The sequence below is a fragment of the Schistocerca gregaria genome, chromosome 1 (genome assembly GCF_023897955.1).
Source record: "Schistocerca gregaria isolate iqSchGreg1 chromosome 1, iqSchGreg1.2, whole genome shotgun sequence".
NCBI classification, from domain to species: Eukaryota; Metazoa; Arthropoda; class Insecta; order Orthoptera; family Acrididae; genus Schistocerca; species Schistocerca gregaria.
Window position 1 is genome coordinate 790,404,911 of NC_064920.1, and position 21,160 is coordinate 790,426,070.

A 21,160-nucleotide genomic window follows, 5' to 3' on the forward strand; every position below is an offset into this window, starting at 1 on the left:
TTAAGTGTGGGTAGAAACAACACAGGCCACAGTACCAGTACGTCGAAATATCTTCTTTTACCTGGCGATCTGCAAAAGTTCGCCCTGAGCGAATGCTCATTTTCGATTGGCCAGATCAGATTATTCGTCTCACAAGTGTAATCACTTGTTGGCCACTTTTGTTGCTCTTGAGTAACGTCCTCTTCTCAAGCTAAAAATACATACTGGCAAAATATTTTTCCGTCTAAAAGCATTCAATGGTGACACAAAATTTTCTTTCCAGACTATAAGTTCCAATGCGTCAAACTGATTCATTGTCCGAAATCAAAGCCTCTGCAAACCAAATGGAAGAACCTTTAAACTACAAAAGCATTATGGTATGCCTGCCTTAGACGCTGTTTTCTGGCGAAATACTTTCCAGTGTTTCGTTTTTCTCATATACTGAATAATTACATTTTCCTCAGGCCATAAATATTCTTACTGGTCTGGTGCAGCATGTCACGATTTCCTCTCCTGTGTCGAGCTCTTCGGCTCAGAGTAACACATCGTATGTCGTGAATTATATGCTGTGTTCATTTCACTCTGTTTGCCTGCACAATTTTTGCCCTATGTAGCTCCCTCTACCACCATGAAAGTTAGTCCCTGACATCTTTCACAAAAGCCATTTCACTTTAGTTTTCTTGTACTTCTTATTATTTCATTTCCAACTGACATGTTGCTGCATTCCTTGATTTCTCTGGATTTTTTCTGTTTGATGCTTCCTGAATGAAATTCTGTTGCCTTCAGTTTCTTGAAAGTTATCTCTCTTGTGCCTCTGTATTTCTGTTCAGTTTCTGTGACTAACCTTTTTACACATGTCCACTGTACTCAAGTGAACAACAGTAGGTAACTCAGAAGCAGTGCCCATTAAATTTCGGTCGTGCAGCTGCATAAATTCTATTTCTTATTATATTTTGGATTTTCACCTTTCGGCCATCTTCAGCGTGAGCCGATAAAAAGTAAGTTACCAGTAGGCTTACGGGCTCATACCAATTTTGGGATCTATTTTGAAGACCATGATGTAACTCCATAGTCGTCAAATGAAAGAAAATTCGAGCGAAATCCCTATCAGCCAATAGGGCCAACTAGGATCAGCCATCTCCTGCACTCCAACCTGAGTGTGGAGGTTTCACTCTGCAGCTGAGCAGCGCAAGGACAGGGTCAGCTTGCGTCTACTTGTTGATAACAAATTACGTTACGACACGTCGCTTCAGTTGTACTCGTTACTAACAATTGAATGACATATTCGAGGCACCAAAACAGACCACGCCCTGGCATATATATATATACGTACTCTGATGCTTCCACGTATTACCTTTTAGTATTTTCATATTTTTCATATTTTCCCAATATTAAGTACGTTTCAGCCATTTTCGTATTTTTACAGATTTTTCACACATTTACGAATTTTGTCACATTTCTCGTATTTTAGGCAATTACGCAGTTTCGGACATCGGGCTAACGTCATGATGATTTCAGGCAACCACGATGCAGTATGTGCTTGAATTAGTTGTCACTGCTATTGAACCACCCTTCCCCAACTCCATCTCTTACAACTGGGGCACACTGAAGCTGGGCAGCACGAGGAGAGCGTTTAGGCTGTGTCTATTGTTAATTACAAATTGCGCTAAGTCATGTCACTCGAGGTCTATTTGTAGTACTCTCATTCTTTTCATATTTTCCATGGTTTTATGCATTTTACCCAATTACTTGTGTGCTGCCTCGACATCGCTTCAACATTGTATAGCGTCAACGTCATGACGACGTATCGCATCATCATGTCGCGTCACGACATTACGATGACGTCGCATGCTTAAATTACAACGTCACATCATATAAATGATGCCATAGCAAATTCTATAAGCACTATCAATTTCTAACCAAAGATGCTTTGTGTATAGGAAATACCACACTGTGATAGATCAAACGCTGCTAAACTACACTTACGTTAATAGATTTCGTGACATAGTAAAATTCTGGTGCTTCTAAACAAAGATACAGTATTTGTAGCACAGTGCTACAAATTACACTACAGCATTTGGAGCACAGTGCTACAAATTACACTCCTAGAGAGGTGACTAGTAACTACAAATCGTCCCCCTCCCCCCCCCCCCCTCCCCTCCCCCCAACTGAAAAGTATGTCGCCCGTAGGATAGCCTTCCCGTCGAACTCAGACGTGTAGTGTACAGTCACGAACATTGCCCCAGCAAGAGCCGAGAGAAGACGAGTAATTGTGGGTGTAGTCATCTCTGGCCTAGTGGCTGATGCAAACAGCACGGCTCTTATCAGTCCGGGCCGAGGGAGGCCCCTCCTCCTCCTCCTCCCCCTCCCGCCCCCCTCATCTCCCCTCCCCTCCCCTCCTGGCGGTAATAACGGTAATATTGGTGGAAATATCAAAGACTGCAACGTATACACACCTAGATTAGCGCGAGAGCTCTACATGTCAGCCCAGTGCTAAGTCACACCATCTCCCCACACGTCATAGAGAAATTTGCATTATTTAAACAATATGTAACTGTCTCCTATGCGACAGACCTGATGGCTGCCACAGGTGGCAGTCAGTAATTTAAGGTGGGAGTTTCCCACCACAGAAAAACTGCCTTGACTTGCCGACGCCTCTGCAAAAAAGCGTTTGCTAAAGTTAAAGGGCCAGGTATTCCCCTCGGCTTCCACCTATCTCCCTCGACCAAAACAAACTTCCCTCCTCCCCCAACCGTCATGCTTTTAAAATTAGCGCTCATGTATTGGAGAATGAATTTTCAGCCAGGCAGCATTCCCAGGTGGAAACAAACGTAATTTTAATTATCATATCTAATCAAAATAAACCCTGCTATATTGTAGGGGTATTTGACATTACTGTAAGTCCCATACATTGAGAAAATCAGAGAATGGCCATCGCTATTAATGTAATCTTTACTGATTCATAGCATTACAAAGGCACAAGGTGGACAGATAGCAAACTACTATACTAAAAAAATTATTACCACAAATACTTATCTGTACATTAATAACGAGTGGCATTGCACATACATGTACGATGTATGCTCTAATACTGGAAGGCCAAAGCATTACTACTAACCTACTACAACACGATATTTATACAAATAAACCATGCAATATTATTGAGTCGTGACGACGCTGTAAGAGTCATAAGTAGAAGCCAGCAAGAACACTGATTGTGGACGAGATCCGCCAGAGCTCTGAGGCAGAATATGAAGCCCTCTACCTCCTGTAATATTAGTGATGCAATGACACTAAAAGACTCATAAATAGATGTGAAATAATCTACAGTATGTACGTCCCTGCTGCGCACAGAGACTGAGCCATGGGCACTGACTTACACAACTCACAGCGCCTCTCACGCTATCTATTAAAAATCCAACCTTAGATAACTGTAGAGTTACTGTATTGTCTGCCGATAAACACACACACACACACACACACACACACACACACACACACACACACGATGAGTGCTGGAGAAGAACAGGCGCCACATATATTTGATAAACAGTACGAACACCACAATTTATGACGAGATGCTGCGCATCTCAGTTGAAGCTGCTGAGTCAAGAGCTGCGGCGCCAATGACCTCACTGCGAAACCGCAGCTAGCCCTGGAAATACTGACCGGAACGCAACCGTCACTCTGTTATCCGTGCATGCAGCATCCAGACCTAAGGCAGAGCCATCTCATTGGCTCCAAATAACCGTGGGAAAAACGGCCTATGCAGGCTGATAAATGGAGGCGGCATCCATGACCTGTGCGTGTCTAGCTGTAACAGCCAATACATTCCTTCCCCCCTGACCACGATCAGACCGTCCAGAAGACGGACCGCCACTGAGGCTGTTAAAAATGAAACAGTAGCCGAGCAGTGTCCAGACACAGCCAAAGGCGTCTAACAGCAAAACGTCTGTGCTGTATAAACTTTTTGTGAGCCAGTTATTGAAACAGCTCTGCAGCCAGCGTGAGCTGTATGAATGAAAACACCAAAATTATTTTTGTTACACGTCTGTGAGCTGTTGGATTTACCCATACGGACTTTAGAAAAATGACTTACGTAACACCCCTACATGTGGTCATTACAATAATATCAGATGTAAGATGTTGGGCGTAAATATTTTATCACGAATACATCTCTCTCCCTGCTCTCTCATACCGTTAGAGCTCCAAAAATGACCCTTCTATGACAGTTACTGATGACGAGGTGCAAATCAGGTAATATCGGAGTCAATTTCAAATACAGATGCTGCCGAGAGAAGCCTGTACGTAGGTTATTACTACATTTTTCATCGTTCTCTTCGAAGATGGTAACACGTGTCATGTTGGAAAAACTGTCCATAGTTCTTGTATGTGATATTTACCTAAGACAACACTCTGCAGTATAATTTGATTAAGGATCGTACGTTTAAGATAGGATGCGCGATAAAGAAGTACCTTTATGTTTGTGTGGGGTGTGTGTGTGTGTGTGTGTGTGTGTGTGTGTGTGTGTGTGTGTGTGTGGCTTTTTCAAACCATGTGGTGGTAGGTTAATTGTAACTTCGTCTATGGGGGGTGGGGGGGTGGGAGGGGGGGCGCCTGACAGAGACAGAGACAGAGACATCTTGACTGCGTGATCCTCTCATAGGCAATAAGCGACCTAGAGATCAGACAAGCATTTAAAAAAACACATTGAATCTGTATGTAATATTTGTTCAGAGACAAACGTATGGAAGCATTGGATTGTCAGTAAAACATGCTTCTTTGAAGTAGTTCATGTGATAATTACAACCCAAATCCATTAAACCAACCTGTTAAGTGTGAGACTGTTGATCAAATCTCAGATTTTCTTGTAATACTTTACAAAAACTCTAAACATGTCAAATATGTGATAAATAGAGATTGGAAATTCAATCTTAGATATTTATTTACAACACCGTGCTAACATAACTGTGTGGTGGAAGCGTATCACATCTGGAGAAACTGTTTCTGCCAGTCATAGCTGCGAGAGCATAATAAAGCAAGTTCCCCAATCTTGGGTCTTTGGAAAGTAACATGGGCAGACGTCACTTAAGAAATAATTGAAATTAATTGTAACTATATCGACAGAGCATAGCATTATATCCAGTAACTGGACCTGATTATATGGAGTACATGTGCATCCACGAAAGATAGTATTTACTTTGATTTTCCAAAAGATTCTGGTTTAGAGGACATGTCATTCTGATGTCCGGCGAAGTAACTTTGGATTCCACCATTAGATAGGCTACAAAAGAGCTGCTATTATCGATGTTCTTGAGTAATCTAGTCCCACAGTAAAATTATAGGCATAAAGCACGTACTTTATTAACTATTATAGGTCGTGATTGTTTTTTTTTTTTTTTTAAAAAAAATAGATCGCGGCATTGCATCCTACCGTTACCAAACAACCCACTAAAGCTACAGTCTTCCACAACAAGTACACGTGCAGCTAAAAACGTAATACTTATATTACCTTCTAATGTTAGAGTCAAACAGGAAAGAGGTCATGATGAAAGCAGTAAATTGCTCTCAACTGATACCACCAGAGAGAAATATCGAAATGAATTATAAACGCACGATAAATAGATTTGAAAATTAGACGAACGGCGGGTGAGATAAACAAAAAGAGTGGGTAGTGGTGGAATGACAATTTTGTCTTGTCTGTCTGTAGACTACAGCGTTGTACCATTAAGGCATATGTGGTTTCGCTCCTCTTCAGTTGCTACAGCTCTTCTCGACCGATTACCCCGTCTGTAAAATGATTTTGTTTTTCTGAGTGTATCTGTGCCGTCATATCGGTTCCTCCTTTTCTATAGAATCCTTTTTTATTCCGAAGGATCTACGGCGAAATCTCTCAACTTTCAACGTAGGTCTCCGTCAGTTTCTAGGCAGATGGTACTGCGATTCTAATAGAACACTCAACCTCGTACTTTTCTAGGAAATTACCCAAGAGATCTCTGAACACACTGATCTAGTGCTTATGTCACGTTTCGACTACACTTAGTATAAATGCGGGCACACAATGTGAGCATATCGTATAAGGATTTTTTACCAAATTTTTGACGTCATCCCACACTTTTCGAAATTTATGTACATTACATATGAAATTGGCAAGTGTGTATATTCAGGATGATTTTTATTGATGTTTAAAAAACCCAAAATAAATTAGATGACGCTGAGACAAGTAATTTGACATAGCACTGCTTATGTCGGGAAATATCCAAGAGGTGGATGACAAATATTGAACGTTTGACATCACCAGATAATGTACTTCGCTGCACATACGACAGTTGGGTTTGTCGATTCTAGCCTCGCTGGTAGGGGGCAGTACTGCACATCGCTCCACTAGGCTACTCTGTGTTCATACAAGTAAACCGATTAATCTTAGTATTGGATTACAACTTCGATGAGCACAACAGCATCACATCGGATAATTTAAGAACGAATACAGAGTACCTGGTGATAGTATGGACAGACGAAAAATTTGACAAATATTCCCCACTTATCAGTATGCTGGAGAGAAGGCAGCGCTGGAGCTTCATCAAGTCAGTTTCAGTTACAACGTTGGCTTAATTCTACACACAAATGTTTTTGAAACAGTGAGCACCATTCCACCCTAGATGTACTTGACTCAGTGCGGCATCTCTGTCACGTACATTCTTCTCACTTTAAGATCGTACATTTTCTGGTGGACATCACAGTACCTATAACCTCAGAACTTCAAATCATACCACCACCACTCTTTCAGTACTTGAGTACCTTGTTTCTTTGAATGTTAATTGTTTCTGACAGGACTCAAACTTCACCCTACATTAAACACTGAATTATCATCTGACTATGCATTTCCTCCTAGATACGCTTTACAGTCCAATATCAGATTACGCAATATGAATCACTGGCATGTTATTCAGCTGCTATCTTCATGGGCCCCTCGACTTTACCAAAGTCATGAGTGAGAGGTGGTAAATTTCGACCGTGTGTATTTGGTTAAGATCCAAAATTTATTTTAACTTAAGGAGCCTTTCTCTCTCACCCCTCTAGTTCTGTATCCACATTGTCCTGTAAATTTGCGTTGCCCCACTCAGATTTGTGACATTCCAAATTTACTTTCATAATGCTATACTTTCACTTTTTCTTGGATCGTTTCCTGACAGTCACCTATCATTTGGCTGCATTTTCCAGGATAAAAATATGGATACTTTCCTGAGATGTATGAACCATGTGAAGAAGCCTCAACTGTCTAGTCCAGTATCATCGAAAGAAATTGTAATTAAATGGTCATGTGTCCAATCGCAAGTTGTACATTGCACACATACTCCACAAGCCAACATGCGGTACACAGAGGGGTTTACCTTGTACCACCACCACCACCTTCCTTTCCTGTCCCAATCGCAAATACCCAGAGAGAGGAAAAAAACTATCTTTATGCCTCTTTACGAGCCCTAATTTCTCTTATGTTACACAAAACGTACGTTGACGGCAGGAGAACCGTTCTGCCGTCAGCTTCAAATGACGGTTCTCTAAATCTCAGTAGTGGTCCTCGAAAAGAACGCCGTCTTCAGTTCAGTGTTTCCAGTTTGAGTTCACGATGTATCGCCATAATGCTCGCGTGTTGATCGAACCCACCGATAACGAATCTAGTGACACTTCTCTGAATTGTTTTGATGTCTTCCTTTAATATGACTTTGTAGGGATCCGCATCATTTTAGCATCACTGAAGAATATATAGCGCTCGTGATATATGCAGTCTGCTTTACAGATGATCTACACTTTCCTCAAATTATCTCTATGAAACCTAATTGACCGCCGCCCCCCCCCCCCCCCCCCCACGTGCACTTTGCACTTTCTATTTCAAATGCTTTTGCAGCATTACGCCTAGACATTTAATAGACATGCTGTGTCAATTAGCACAGCACTAATACTGTATTCGAAGAGTACAGGATTGTCTTTTCTGCTGACCTGCATTAACTTCTATTTTTCTCGATTCATGCTTAATCACGATCAACGATAGCAATCACAGGCATAGTGCTTTATTACAAAGGCATTCATTAATTTATACATTAAAATGAATTTTCCTCAGCCATCGACAACTGCCGACGGCTTGCCTCGGTATAGGACCATCGACTGCTGGGAGTGGATTAATTATGTTCAGGTGGCTAAAATCAGTAGCAGTCTGCGGCCGTTGGATCGATATTTAGACACCAAACACGCCACTGCGTAGGAACACAAGTTCCTCCCCCGTCTGAGGTGTCAGGACAGGTCGCTCATCGCCAGGAGGGCAGGCCAACTCCCCGGCCAGAGCAGGAGGAACAAGGCTTCACACACTGTCCCAATGTTAGCTATAGGAATATTTTTCTCTCAGAGGAAGCACATCACGGTACTGCGTCAGAGTTCACAAAACTACGCAGGGAGACACTCCTATGCCCATTCCGTTGCAATTCTTAGTCTATATCACATCGTTACCAACAGTACTTCGTGAGTTACCGCCATCTTATCGTACATGTTTTGGCTTCCATCACTTAGAAGCAGCTATGTGCGGAGTCAGGTTTAGTTAGTGTGCTTTACTTTAAAATGCTTTTGGCTTCTGTCATTTTTATTCCACTGCGAAAATTTATAAAATAAAAAATTGCTTGCGTTCCCAGTAATTTTTCGTAATTTATTCCACGACTGGTTTTAGAAGCTCCAGGGTCGTGCTGTGCAGGCGTGCGCTATGGTTACTGATCCTAAGCTCCGATGCGTTTGAAGTGGGTGTGATCTCCAATGTGACAGGCCTGACCGCCACACATCTACATTCTCAAATGTATTTCGTGGCACCTGAAGATGAACCTTCAAAACCGGTGACGGAACAAATTAAGAAAACGGCAACTGTGTTTTGTAAACATGTTCTTTAGTTGCGGACGTTCCCCTGATCAAATATCTTCCACAGCAAACAGCCAGCACAGATTTCATCACTGTCTTTGTGCTCCTACCTAGCTTCTCATGGCTAACCACTGTTACGTGATATTCAACTCCGAGAGTTCGTCTGAATTCTCCAAATACCACTCTAGAGACCCCACGAGGTTTTTTTTTGTTTAAGGGTTTTCTGTGTATTTGTCCTATAGTATGACGGCTTCATGCCTAGAATTACTAAATCTTGGTTTGATTTCGTTCTGTTTATGTAACAAAACTACCCTGCGTTTACTTTTAAGTTATCTGTATAAATGTATTTTAAATTTGCTGTCTTGTTAGTTTGCAGCTCCTGCCATCTCCCGTTCATTCAGTACGAATTTTTTCCTGGCAACTGAAACACCAGCAGTATAAAATTTAGTCTGATGTCTCTACAGTCAGCGGACAAGACTGGCAAGTAATGTTACTTTATCTGCTAATAGAGAAACAGTGACAGGTAATAAGCCAGATTTCTTTAAGTTGGACTTCATGAAACCACAACCACAGCCAGCATCTATAACGGAGCTAATATAGAAACGTTTACCAGTGAGACAGTAACCTTTAAGATGAAGCAACATTTCCTGTGAGTACGCTTCCTCATCTAAAATTCAGTAGTTTCTTCAGCTGTTTTCTGCTTCTCCATCCCATCAGTCACTGCTGAGTCTTGTCTTAAGGACAGGAGGCCACTGGCAACTTACAGCTTTACTACTTTTACCAGGCATCAGTCACAAAATGATTTCGTTGGAATGTACTCTTCAAAAAATGCTTACAAATACAGGATGTACATTAAGTCAAAGCACACTATGAATTCTTTATTGCATAGGAACCAAATACTGTACATATGTCATTTTGAAGAGAAACCTTGCAAGTTTTTTCATGTGTACCGCCACAGCGTAGTTTGGTAATTTGCCGATAGTAGGCGCTAGTTGCGAACATGGTGAGTTCAGGTGCAGAGCGGGTTCGATTCCCGGCGGGGTAGGAATTTTCTCTGCCTGGTGATGGCTGTGTGTTGTCCTTAGGTTAGTTAGGTTTAAGTAGTTCTAAGTTCCAGGGGACTGATGACTGTAGATGTTAAGTCCCATAGTACTCAGAGCCATTTGAACCATCAGGTGCGGAGCGAGCTTTCTGTGTGTTGAAATTCGACAAAAACAAGTTTGCTACAGCTGTTCAACAGATGTTTAGAACCGAGTACGATGATAAGCCACCAAGAAGGAAGGTCATTTACCACTGGAACAACAAATTTGTTACGACGGGTCGCTCGTGCCCGGCAAAGAAGTGGACGTACCAGTGTGAGTGAAGTGAATGTGGAGCGCATAGCAGATCCATTCGATTCCCATATTGACGTCTGGGTCACTCATGGTTCGCATATCAAATGTGTGTGAAAATTTCAGAGTTTCTCTTGAAAATGCAGTATGTTTGACGTCTGTACCATGTTTAGTTCTTGCGCAATAAATAAAAGTGTTCCCAGACTGTGTACACCCAGTAATTTAATGCAGGCGAACATACCATTAGGCAAGTGACTTAGTCGTTAGGCTACACTCCTGTTTGTACTATTAAACTGTAATAATACGCATCAGAATTTTGCAATAATTTTATTCTTCCAAGCAGATACAGTTTCTATAAATATGTAAGAAAATCTACATAAAGCGATATATCTATTACAAGTTGAATGGAATCATGCTGAAGCAGTTTGGTTCCCTCGTTGCAGTACTAGCTAGCCAGAGCTGGCAGCCATCGCAGCGGCCACTGTCCCGCCGCCTTATTGTCGTGTTCTTGTGGTGGCGCCCTCCCGGCCAGATGGAGGGTCGAGTGTCTAGACGCTGTCGTAGTCGAGTGTGCCGTCCACGTAGGCGCTGCTGAAGCGCGCGTGCCGCTCCGTGTCCACGGCCTGCGCCTTCACCGCTGCCTCTTCCTTCATGGCGTCGCGCCACGCCAGCTGAAACCGTACCAAGTAATTAACTGGAGGTACTTGCAGAATCGACTACTACGAGTTATCGGCAACTGTTGCTGCAAATGAGATTCTAAAAGCTAAGCATTATGGACGATGAAATATTGTGTTGTGTGTTACGTAATTCTAATCGTTGAAGATAATCCTGAGAGAAGATACAGAATTTAACCTAGTGAATCAAATGCTATTTTAGTTCATTTTTTAAAATCTGCTAGGCATTCTCAAAATCACTAACTAATGCAAAATATACGAGCTGTGTTGGGTAAGTACCGCAACAAATTTTTTCTCTGCCAATTTCGTTTGAAAAACTTCGGTATTTGCTGTGGGACATTACTTGCTTCAGCCCTTATAGTTTTATGAAGTTCCGATAGCTGGCGGCGCTATATGTAACCTTCAAAATGGCGTCTATTACGGTGGTGCGTTCGAAGCAGAAGACTATCATTGTGTTCCTTTTGGTGGAAAACCAGAGCTTCACAGATATTCAGTGGCAGTTGCTAAATGTTTCCGGAGATCAGACAATGAGTCGTTGAACAAGGCGTCTCTTCATCGCAAAACAAGGTCGCACAAACTTGTCCCATGTCCTGTGTGCCGGCCGGCCGCACACAGGTGTGACTCCTGCAGAGATGGAACGAGCGGACCCCCTCATTTGAGGTGATAGGCCGATCATTAACGCCTCTCTCCTCGACTGGAGGTCTGTTGGTAGTGCTAACACGTCCACTTGTTAGGGTACTCAGAGGTGTGTGCCTTCTGGGTTTGGTTCAAATGGCTCTGAGCACAATGGGGCTCAACTTCTGATGTCATTTGTCCCCTAGGACTTTGATCTTAGGTTAGTTAGGTTTAACTAGTTCTCACACATCCATGCCTGAGGCCTTCTGGGTTTCTCGCCGCCTAACGAAAGAGCGTAAAGAGCAACGTGGGATCATTTGTGCGGAATAATTGAAACATGGGTTCACCACTTCGATTCGGAAAGGATGGCAACCCATGGAGCGGCGCAACACCGTCTCTCCTCTGAAGAAAAAAATTAAAAGCCACAGTCCCAGCCGCTAAAGTCATGGCGACGATCTTCTGATTCTCTGAAGGGATTGTTCTGTTTGATGCCCCCCTCATACTGCAACGATCAATTAGCCCAGTGTACTAACCTCGGGAAACTGGAGGAACGACTTCAGTTCGCCATAACAACACACACGAACGTGTCTCTCTCCATTAGTACGCAAGGCCTCACAGAAGTCTGCATACCCGAGAGCAGCCCACGAAACCTCATTGGACTCTTGTTCCTCATCCACTCTGCAGCCCGGATCTCGCACCTTCAGACTTCCACCTGCTTGGCACATTGAAGGATGCTCTCCATGGGAAGCAATACGTGGATGATGTGGAGGTTATTGATGCAGCCAGGCGTTGGTTCCGCCGTCGAGTAGTGGAGTGGTAAGACGCGGCGATGAAGGCCCTCCAGTAACATGTGGTGAAACTGTCACATTTACCGGAGATTGCATTGAAAAATAGAATTTCGTAGTGAAAAGAGGGGAAGGGCAAATTGTATATTGGAGTCCTGAATAAAACCTGCTTTCGGAAAAAATTTTTGCATTACTTGTGGAACACCCTTTTTAGTTACAGACAAAGTACGTGTACTAGGCAGTGAGGCAGTATTGCATGCATGCAGTCAGTGGCTGATAACGTAGTCAAGTGCTACGGGAGAGGTGGTGTCATATGCCATAGAATCAGGCTTTGAACTTATCGCATAGATAAGTCATTCCACACAACTAAAAAATGGCTCCAAGCACTATGGGACTTAACTTCTGAGGTCATCAGTCCCCTAGAACTTAGAACTACTTGAACCTAACTAAGGACATCACACGCATCCATGCCCGAGGCAAGATTCGAACCTGCGACCGTAGCAGCAGCGCGGTTCCAGACTCAAGCGCCTACAGCCGCTCGGTCACAGTGGCCGGCCACACAACTATTTGGGAGACAAATGTTTGGGGCTTCTTTGCGTTTGTTAAATGTTAGTGCACAGCACGTAAGGCTGCGATAGACCGCCCGGTTAGCCCGGCATTCTAACGCGCTGCTTTCTGGGAGGTAAGGCGTGCCGGTCCTCGGCACGAATCCGCCCGGCAGATTAGCGTCGAGGGCCGGTGTGCCGGCAAGTCTGTGGATGGTTTTTAAGGCGGTTTTCCATCTGCCTCGGCGAATGCGGGCTAGTTCCGCTTATTCCGCCTCAGTAACACTAAGTCGGCGATTACTGCGGAAACACATTCTCCACGTACGCGTACGCCATAATTACTCTACCAGGCAAACGCTGGGGCTACACTCGTTTGCTGTGAAACGTTCCCAAGGGGTCCACTGGGGGCCACGCCGCGCAATAACCCTGGGTTCGGTGTTGGGCGGCGGTGGGGTGAGTGGACTGTTATAGCCTGTTGTGGAGTTGTGGACCGCTGAGGGCTACGGCGGGGGCGTAGCCTCTCAGTTTCTGGGTCCCCAGTTCCATTCCATACAATGCAGTACAAGGCTGTGATGATTCGCGTTGGCCTGTTTTTCATTCGATCCATATTGCCAGCACGTACGACCTGAGATGGACTCTGTACCAGAGCAGTATTCTATCACATATCGTACAAGCGCAATAGCTTTCCAAGGAACCTCGTTCGCAAACAAAGTACAGCAAACCAGTGTCATACAAACAACCTGAAGTCTTGCATTTGTGTTGTATTCGAACTCTACCTAATCCTTATCACTTAAAATTTCCGAATTAATAGACTATGAAGATGTCTCCAGCAGTCGGAGAGGAAGCGTCGGGAGAATGTTTTGAACATCGGCCTGGAGGTCTTAAGTGACGTCAGTACCAGCCGTGATAGATTACGTTGTACGATCTATCTAATCTACACTAAACTTTCTATAACTGTTGTTTTCATAACGTGTCCATCTCTAGTTGCGTTTCAATCATGCCTTTTAAGTCACCGACATATCTGTGTCTCACGGGAAGTTTTACTTCATACTTCTGCAACAGACACAAAAGTACTTGCTAATGTACAGGAGATCTGTCGGTATCCGACTCGATATTATTGAAATACTCCACAGATAACTCACACACATGCGAGAGTTATGAAATTACAACTAACAGTATCTGTTAAGCCACGAACAAATCAGCAGCAGAAAGTCTTATCACAGCTAACTGGGGGTATACTTTCATTTTTTTCTTATGAATGTGCCTTCGCCCATGGAAACGTTCGGTGATCCGCCTATTAAACCCCTCAAACAAGTTGGAAACCTGGCTATATATCACGTAAATCCCTTCATTAATGAGCCTCCACGCAAACACTGTATTGCCCTGTTAGAATATCATATTAGAAAAGGTAACTATACACTGCCCTAATTAGTCGATAATAAACTTTCTTCCACATCTACACACTCACAATGAGAGCGGGGATCCACCTCATTCTCCCCCTCCCTCATTTTGTTGCTACGATTATCGCCTGCCACACTGTTCATGCACATCTCAGGTACTAGGTAGAAATGCATAATGAAAAACAGCTAAGTTAGGATGTTCAAATGACGACGGCAAGGATTCTCAAGAGAATTTACTACAAGGTAGCATCACTATACAAACTCAGTTCTTATATTATCTAAAAAATTCCATTTTGGCAGAGTATCATCTTCTCTCAGAAGTTTTAACTAGTCTGTAGCTAACGTAGAATTTTAAAAATTTTTAGGTGTGTCCATTGATGAGAGGTTAAACTAAAAGCAACACATTGATGGTCTGCTGAAACGTCAGAGTTCAGCTACGTATGCTATTAGGATTATTGCAAATTTTGGTGACAATCTCAGTAAATTAGCTTACTATGCCTACTTTCATTCACTGCTTTCATATGGCATCATATTCTGGGGTAATTCATCGTTGAGTAGAAAAGTATTCATTGCTCAAAAACGTGTAATCAGAATAATTGATGGAGCCCACCCACGGTCATCCTGCAGACATCTATTTAAGGATCTAGGGATCCTCACAGTAACCTAACAGTATATATATTCACTTATGAAATTTGTTGTTAATAATCCTACCCAGTTCAAAAGTAATAACAGTGTGCATAGCCTTAACTCCAGGAGAAAGGATGATCTTCACTACGCAGCGTTAAATCTGACTTTGGCACAGAAAGGGGTAAATTATGCTGCCACAAAAGTCTTTGGTCACCTACCAAACAGCATCAAAAGCCTGACAGTCAACCAACATTTAAAAATAAATTAAAAGAATTTCTAGATGACAACTCCTACACACTGACTGAATTTTTAGATATAAATTAAGAGAGGAAAGGAAAAAACTAGCTTAAACAGTTGTGTCATGCAATATTCACGAATGGATTGAATGGTGCAGAAGCACGACTATTGCGGAAATTAGTACTGAAGTTAATTAAAATTGGTGAGTATTCGTGAAACTCCTATCCCGTTTGTCTGCTTAAACGGATGAGATGTCAGTAGCTTTCTTACGCAGTAACATACGTTATTAGAATCTGACGAAGTATGTAAGGGACTAGAGAATATACTATGTCACAAAAGTCATGTAATACATGCTGGTTACTCATCTTTCGAGAGTCGTAGAATCGATCACAGCTGGAAAGATTGCAAAGTTACGTTATTTACAATAGTTCGAGGAAGTGGACAAACGGCAACAGAGCATGCCATGAGTAAGTGAAAAGAAAATATGTAATATTTCAAGTATTCATCTGCTGGTTTAACATGTTGTACCACTTACCCGATTTACAGCTTGCAGAAAACACTAACAGCTTTCTAGATGAGAGCTGCTTGCAGATAACGACTAAGGCGCAGTGGCCACTGGTTTGCTGCATGATTTACAGAGGAGGCTCGAGGTTTCTGCATACAGGATAAACTGATTGAAGCAGTGTCATTGCGCAAGCTGTGCAGACCTTCAGTTCAATGAGAATTTTGTGTTAGTGTTTAACAGGGAGCGAGGGTACGGCAAGTTGAGGCCAACAAAGTTTATTAGATTCAGCCGCTTTACGTGCTGATAGGGTAGGGCAGGGCAGGGCAGATGGGGCCCTGGCCCTCTTCTCCCCCTAACCCGTCTGTCACTTAGGGTCGCGCGTCTGTTCACGAAACAGTTTCGTGTTTCAGCGCGGCGCTGCAATATCCTCTTTAATTCTGCTTCCCTCATTTTCTAACATACAGTCTATGTATATAGCGACGATGTTTTGGTCCAACGTTACCAATAGTTGAAACCTTTCATAAAATTAACTGTAGTCCAATGACTTGTTGCTTCCGTAAACTGCAATTGCAAAAGCGTTTCCTCGAGTCTGCCGAATGGCATACCGAAGCTTCCATCTGCTGACATTTCGGTCATACTTCGCGGAGCTATGAAATGGTTATGAAACCTGCTCTCTATGGAGCACATTAAGCCTCTCGAGACTTAACAGAAGCGTACCATTTTACTTTAAATATGTAACACACAAGTTGCTCTTATTAAGTATAATACTCATGTCAGAATTACCTTTTATTACTAAGAAAAAATATGAGCATTTGTTACAGGCCGTTACTGGGTTCTCCAGTATTGTCACGCCGCTGTTTTAAATACTTTTACATCAACGTACATACTGGTTAGAAGGTACCAAGACTTACAGAAACTGGTAAACGGTAGAAGATAACACTACAGCAACATAAAGTGGGATTTCAGTGCGAAAGAGGAGCGAAAATTAAAGAAATATTCTGTCGTGGAAGACTTTGTATATAGTGAAAATGTCATAAAGTAGTGAAGTTTGCCGTGAATAACGACTTATCTGTGCCATATTCTTTCAGAAGAGTATATACAGAAAATGACTGGCTTAAATGTAGATAAACGACGAACGAAAGAACTAAACGGAGGAAGCTTGAAAGTCTATTGAATATCATTCTAATCAGACTATGTTCCATGAATACACAGAATAGAAAATAGTAGAAATTAGCAGTGAAGTCATGAAAACAGCTGAATGAAATGGTGATACAAGAAATAATATCCGCTACAAACTTTCAGGTTGCCTACATAATACAGATTATATATATGAGTAAAATTGAGTTTCTGTATTTACAGTAATTCAGAAGAAACAATAAACTAAAAAGTTTAAATATCTATTGACAATATTTCTGAAAAGAAACTTTCCGAAGGGTCTGATGGTTTACTATCACTTTGTTACTGGTCAAGGCTTATGAAATTCAGAAGCCAACCTCAACATCTGAGGGCTCACCTGACAGTACGAGAGCAGAAGGTGATGACGGAAAATACCTTCCTCTAGGGCCGCGACAGTAACTTTTCCTACAAGGGGTTGGATAAAACTATGGAACCACCATGAACACCACACATTAGCATGCCTAATACGATTAAGGAACAATATTCAAATCAATTTCAAGTAGTATTGGAATGGATAAATACAGTACCTATACTATTTTCTACAGTATTTCATACCATTCTTCCTCCAAATTAGGTCAAGTTCAGGTAACGATGAAAGTGGATATCTATCACTCACTCTTGCCTCTGGCGTAAATCGTAAAGTCACAATAGTACTGAGATATGTTGACTACTGTGACCAGGGCAGATTTGACGATTCATTCTCTTGCCCACAAAACAAGACCTGGGCGATACGAAATGTATCAGGGGCTGTCGTCTTCGAATACAACCTCATAATTTGAGAGCAAATGATGTTCATAGGATGGCCCTGATCAGCCAAAACTGACAGTAATACAGCCTTATAAAGTAGCCATGGGTTCCGTGGTATATCATAATATGACTGCCCAAATCACAAACACGAGCCATCTTGTACTCTGAACGTAAACTCTGCCATAAGGTGTAATCAGTGTAAAACAGGACACATCCAACTGCAACACGTCCCTCCATTACTCCTTAGACCTGGTTTTCTGGCTTCAGGACCACTTCCTTCGTATTTTGGTGTTGACAGGGTTTTGCGAGTGCGACATTCAGTTTGTAGTGACTTCTGCAGCTATTGTCATTTTTTGTCACAGTTCTCTTTAGTGTATGGCAATCACTAAACAAGAAACACTTGGACTATCTTTGTTCCAAAATTACGTAAATGAGCACGAATTTTTGCCACGATCGATTTCAGTTGGCTCCGACATAGGGCGCTCACGACCACGCGGAACACTGCTTTGACCATGACTGACACTTGCGACGTATTGAGAACATCGCAAACGTGCCGTTCGTGGTCAAATACAACAGTCTGACATGGAGGTTTCGCTAGCATCTGTTTCGTTGGTTGAGTGGGGGAGGAGGTCCAAACACTGAGGTCAGCGGTCCTACGAACTAAGGTAGCAGAAACCAAGCGAGGAACACCACTCAGTCCAGTCAAGGTGTAGGATAAACAGGCAAACAAAATTGTAAAAGGAACATTGGGGCAGCAGGAAGAGGAAAGGAGAGAATGGGTGGTTAATAAGGAGAGCAGGGACATTCCAAAAACGCTGCAGATGTCGTGCCACCAGCACCGATCCTTCCTGATAACACGCACTACACGCCTGTGGAGACAACACCAGGGGAAGACAAGAAAAGGGAAAACAAATAGACACAAAAGACTCAACAAAACGTAATGGAAAAAGGGAGAAGGAAGAACCCAGCTGGTGTGGAGGCAAGACCAAGGCCTCCGCCAGGAGAGGCGCAGAGAAGGGCACCATGTGGTAGGAGTCTCCCTGATTATCTTACATGAGGCTATCCTCCCCACAGGCGGCTCACAATTGAGCAAAGGGGGTTTTACATAGAGTCGAACATCCACATGTGGAGGGGTCACAGAACATTGGGGTAGGTGTCGGCCCACCACCAAGATAATCATTAACTGGGATACTTTCGTGGCTGAGAACCCAAAGGAAATGAAACAAGTACCATTGACAAGATCATAAAGAAGCTCGTAGATGGCACAGACCAAGAGGTAGGACAGACAGTGTTAGCCTGAGGGCCACCTATTAAGTCCATATGTAATACAACTTGGGCGAGGGAGGCCTATTTAATAAGCAGAGGCCTCTGCTGCGCGCCCCTCGCTGTTGTGCGTCGTCGAAGGAGAGAAGGAAGCGAAACCAAGGGGAAAAAAAAGAAAAGAGAACAAGCAAAAGATGGCAGACCAGGCGGCTACGAACGAGACTGCCGCGGCACCCGCCGCCACCGGCACTACGAAGAAGGCCAAGTCTGCGTCGTCTGCGAAGAAGCCGCGCGCCAAGCCTGCGCACCCGCGCACCTCTGAGATGGTGACGGCCGCCATCAAGAGTCTGAAGGAGCGCGGCGGGTCGTCGCTGCAGGCGATCAAGAAGTACATTGCCGCGCACTACAAGCTGGACGCGGAGAAGCTGGCGCCCTTTATCAAGAAGTACCTCAAGTCGGCCGTCGTGGCTGGCGAGCTGGTGCAGACGAAGGGGAAGGGCGCGTCGGGCTCTTTCAAGCTTGCCGGCGCCGGCGGCGGGGCGGCCGAGGGCGGCAAGGCTCGTGGTGGCGGCGGTGGTGCGAAGAAGAAGCGCGCCGCTCCGGCCAGCAAGGAGAAGAAGGGGGCCCGTGCGGCCGGCGCAAAGAAGGCTGGCGGCGTGAAGGCGGCGACCAGTCGGAAGGCGGGCGCCGCCAAGAAGGCGTCTGCGGCGTCGGCCGCTCCCGCGGGTGCGAAGAAGGCGGCTGCGGCCAAGCCGGCCAAGGCCAAGTCGCCGTCGAAGGCGAAGAAGGCCGCCAAGGTTCCGACGAAGAAGCCGAAGGCGCCGCGCCCGAAGAAGGCGACGGCGACGCCGTCTAAGGCGAAGGCTTCGCCCAAGAAGAAGAAGTAAAAAGGGCAGGGAAGGGTTGGCGGTTGACACCGTCGCCTGGTGGCCGGCGCGCAACCAGAGGCTGTCGCGCGGTCCCGGACAAAAACAAAAAGCAGAGGCAGCAGAGGCACATGTGGAGGGGTCACAGAACATTGGGGTAGGTGTCGGCCCACCACCAAGATAATCATTAACTGGGATACTTTCGTGGCTGAGAACCCAAAGGAAATGAAACAAGTACCATTGACAAGATCATAAAGAAGCTCGTAGATGGCACAGACCAAGAGGTAGGACAGACAGTGTTAGCCTGAGGGCCACCTATTAAGTCCATATGTAATACAACTTGGGCGAGGGAGGCCTATTTAATAAGCAGAGGCCCAATAGATGACCAATTCTTTAGTAAACACCCACACATGGCAGGCAACAGACAGTGTTTTGTGCCAACAGAAGTGACAGTGTGAGTGTGAGTGTGAGTGTGTGTGTGTGTGTGTGTATGCGCGCGCGCGCGCCCCAAGGAAGGTTAGGGATGGTTAGGTTAGCCTTAGCACTACCTCCTGCTTTATCATTTTGCTCGACACAAGAACGCCTAATTAGGCTGTCGACCGGTTTTAGTATGTAATATTACAACTTGCTTCTGTGCTGGGAGAACGCCTGTTCCTGACCCACATGTTTACTTTTAGTTATACTCTGCTGGAGTGTTTCGGAAACTAATCCCAGTTTTATTATTCTGTTTCCATTTGGTTATATCACGGTCACAACTTTCAAAAATTCCTTGCAGATGTAAAACGTTAGCAACGATTGCCATTTAAGATGGTCGGTGGTAGCGTTACACACTCACATGCACTACAACTAATTAGGAGGGAAGAGAGGTAATGAAATTAAAACACGGAAAACAAGACACACAAGAACTAAAACAAAAGCACAGGGAAATGTGACTTGCTGATCACTTATAAAAATCTAGGGTGAGCCAACCACGCTTTCACGCATTAAGAATATTACCCTAAAATCTGGTTGAAAACGTTGGACAATTCACAAAACTTTAAAACCCTAACCACATTCGTTTGATCATTACATAAATTAGATTGCAAATACAACGCATTCTGCTGCTCGGCAAATAAAATGCAGCCCAATAAAATGAGGCGCACCGTGATCTCCACGCCACAAGCACCATGCATCAAATGCCTCTCGCCGGCGTAAGAATTCATTTGCGGTAGGGCTGTGGCTATGCGAAGAAGAGTAAGAAGGACGTCGTCCCACCAACGTGGCTGGAAGTAAGAGCTCCACTGCCGAGTTGTGGGCTTAATGACACAGCTTGTTATTGGTCACTGCCAGCCACTCGTCTTCCAATCGACACATGACTGTACCTCAAGAGCGAGGTGACCGCATGCAGGCGGACAGCACACAGAAATACCAGAGGATCACGACACGCCTCCTTGGCTGCTCGATCCGCCCTTTCATTCCCCGCTATTCCAATGTGCCCAGGTACCCAGCAGAAAGACACCACCTTCCCCATTC

The 21,160-nt window shown here is 43.9% G+C and overlaps 1 protein-coding gene across 1 annotated transcript in view; it reads right to left on the reverse strand.

The window, feature by feature from the left end:
- Nucleotides 1-10,520: 10,520 nt before the first annotated feature.
- Nucleotides 10,521-21,160, reverse strand: part of LOC126269667 (pyrimidodiazepine synthase-like) — a 93,647-nt gene continuing 83,007 nt past the window's right edge. The window contains exon 5 of the mRNA XM_049974009.1: nt 10,521-10,879. Within this exon, the coding sequence (XP_049829966.1) occupies nt 10,757-10,879 (123 nt within the window). The 3' untranslated portion in view covers nt 10,521-10,756. The remainder of the gene's footprint in view (nt 10,880-21,160) is intronic.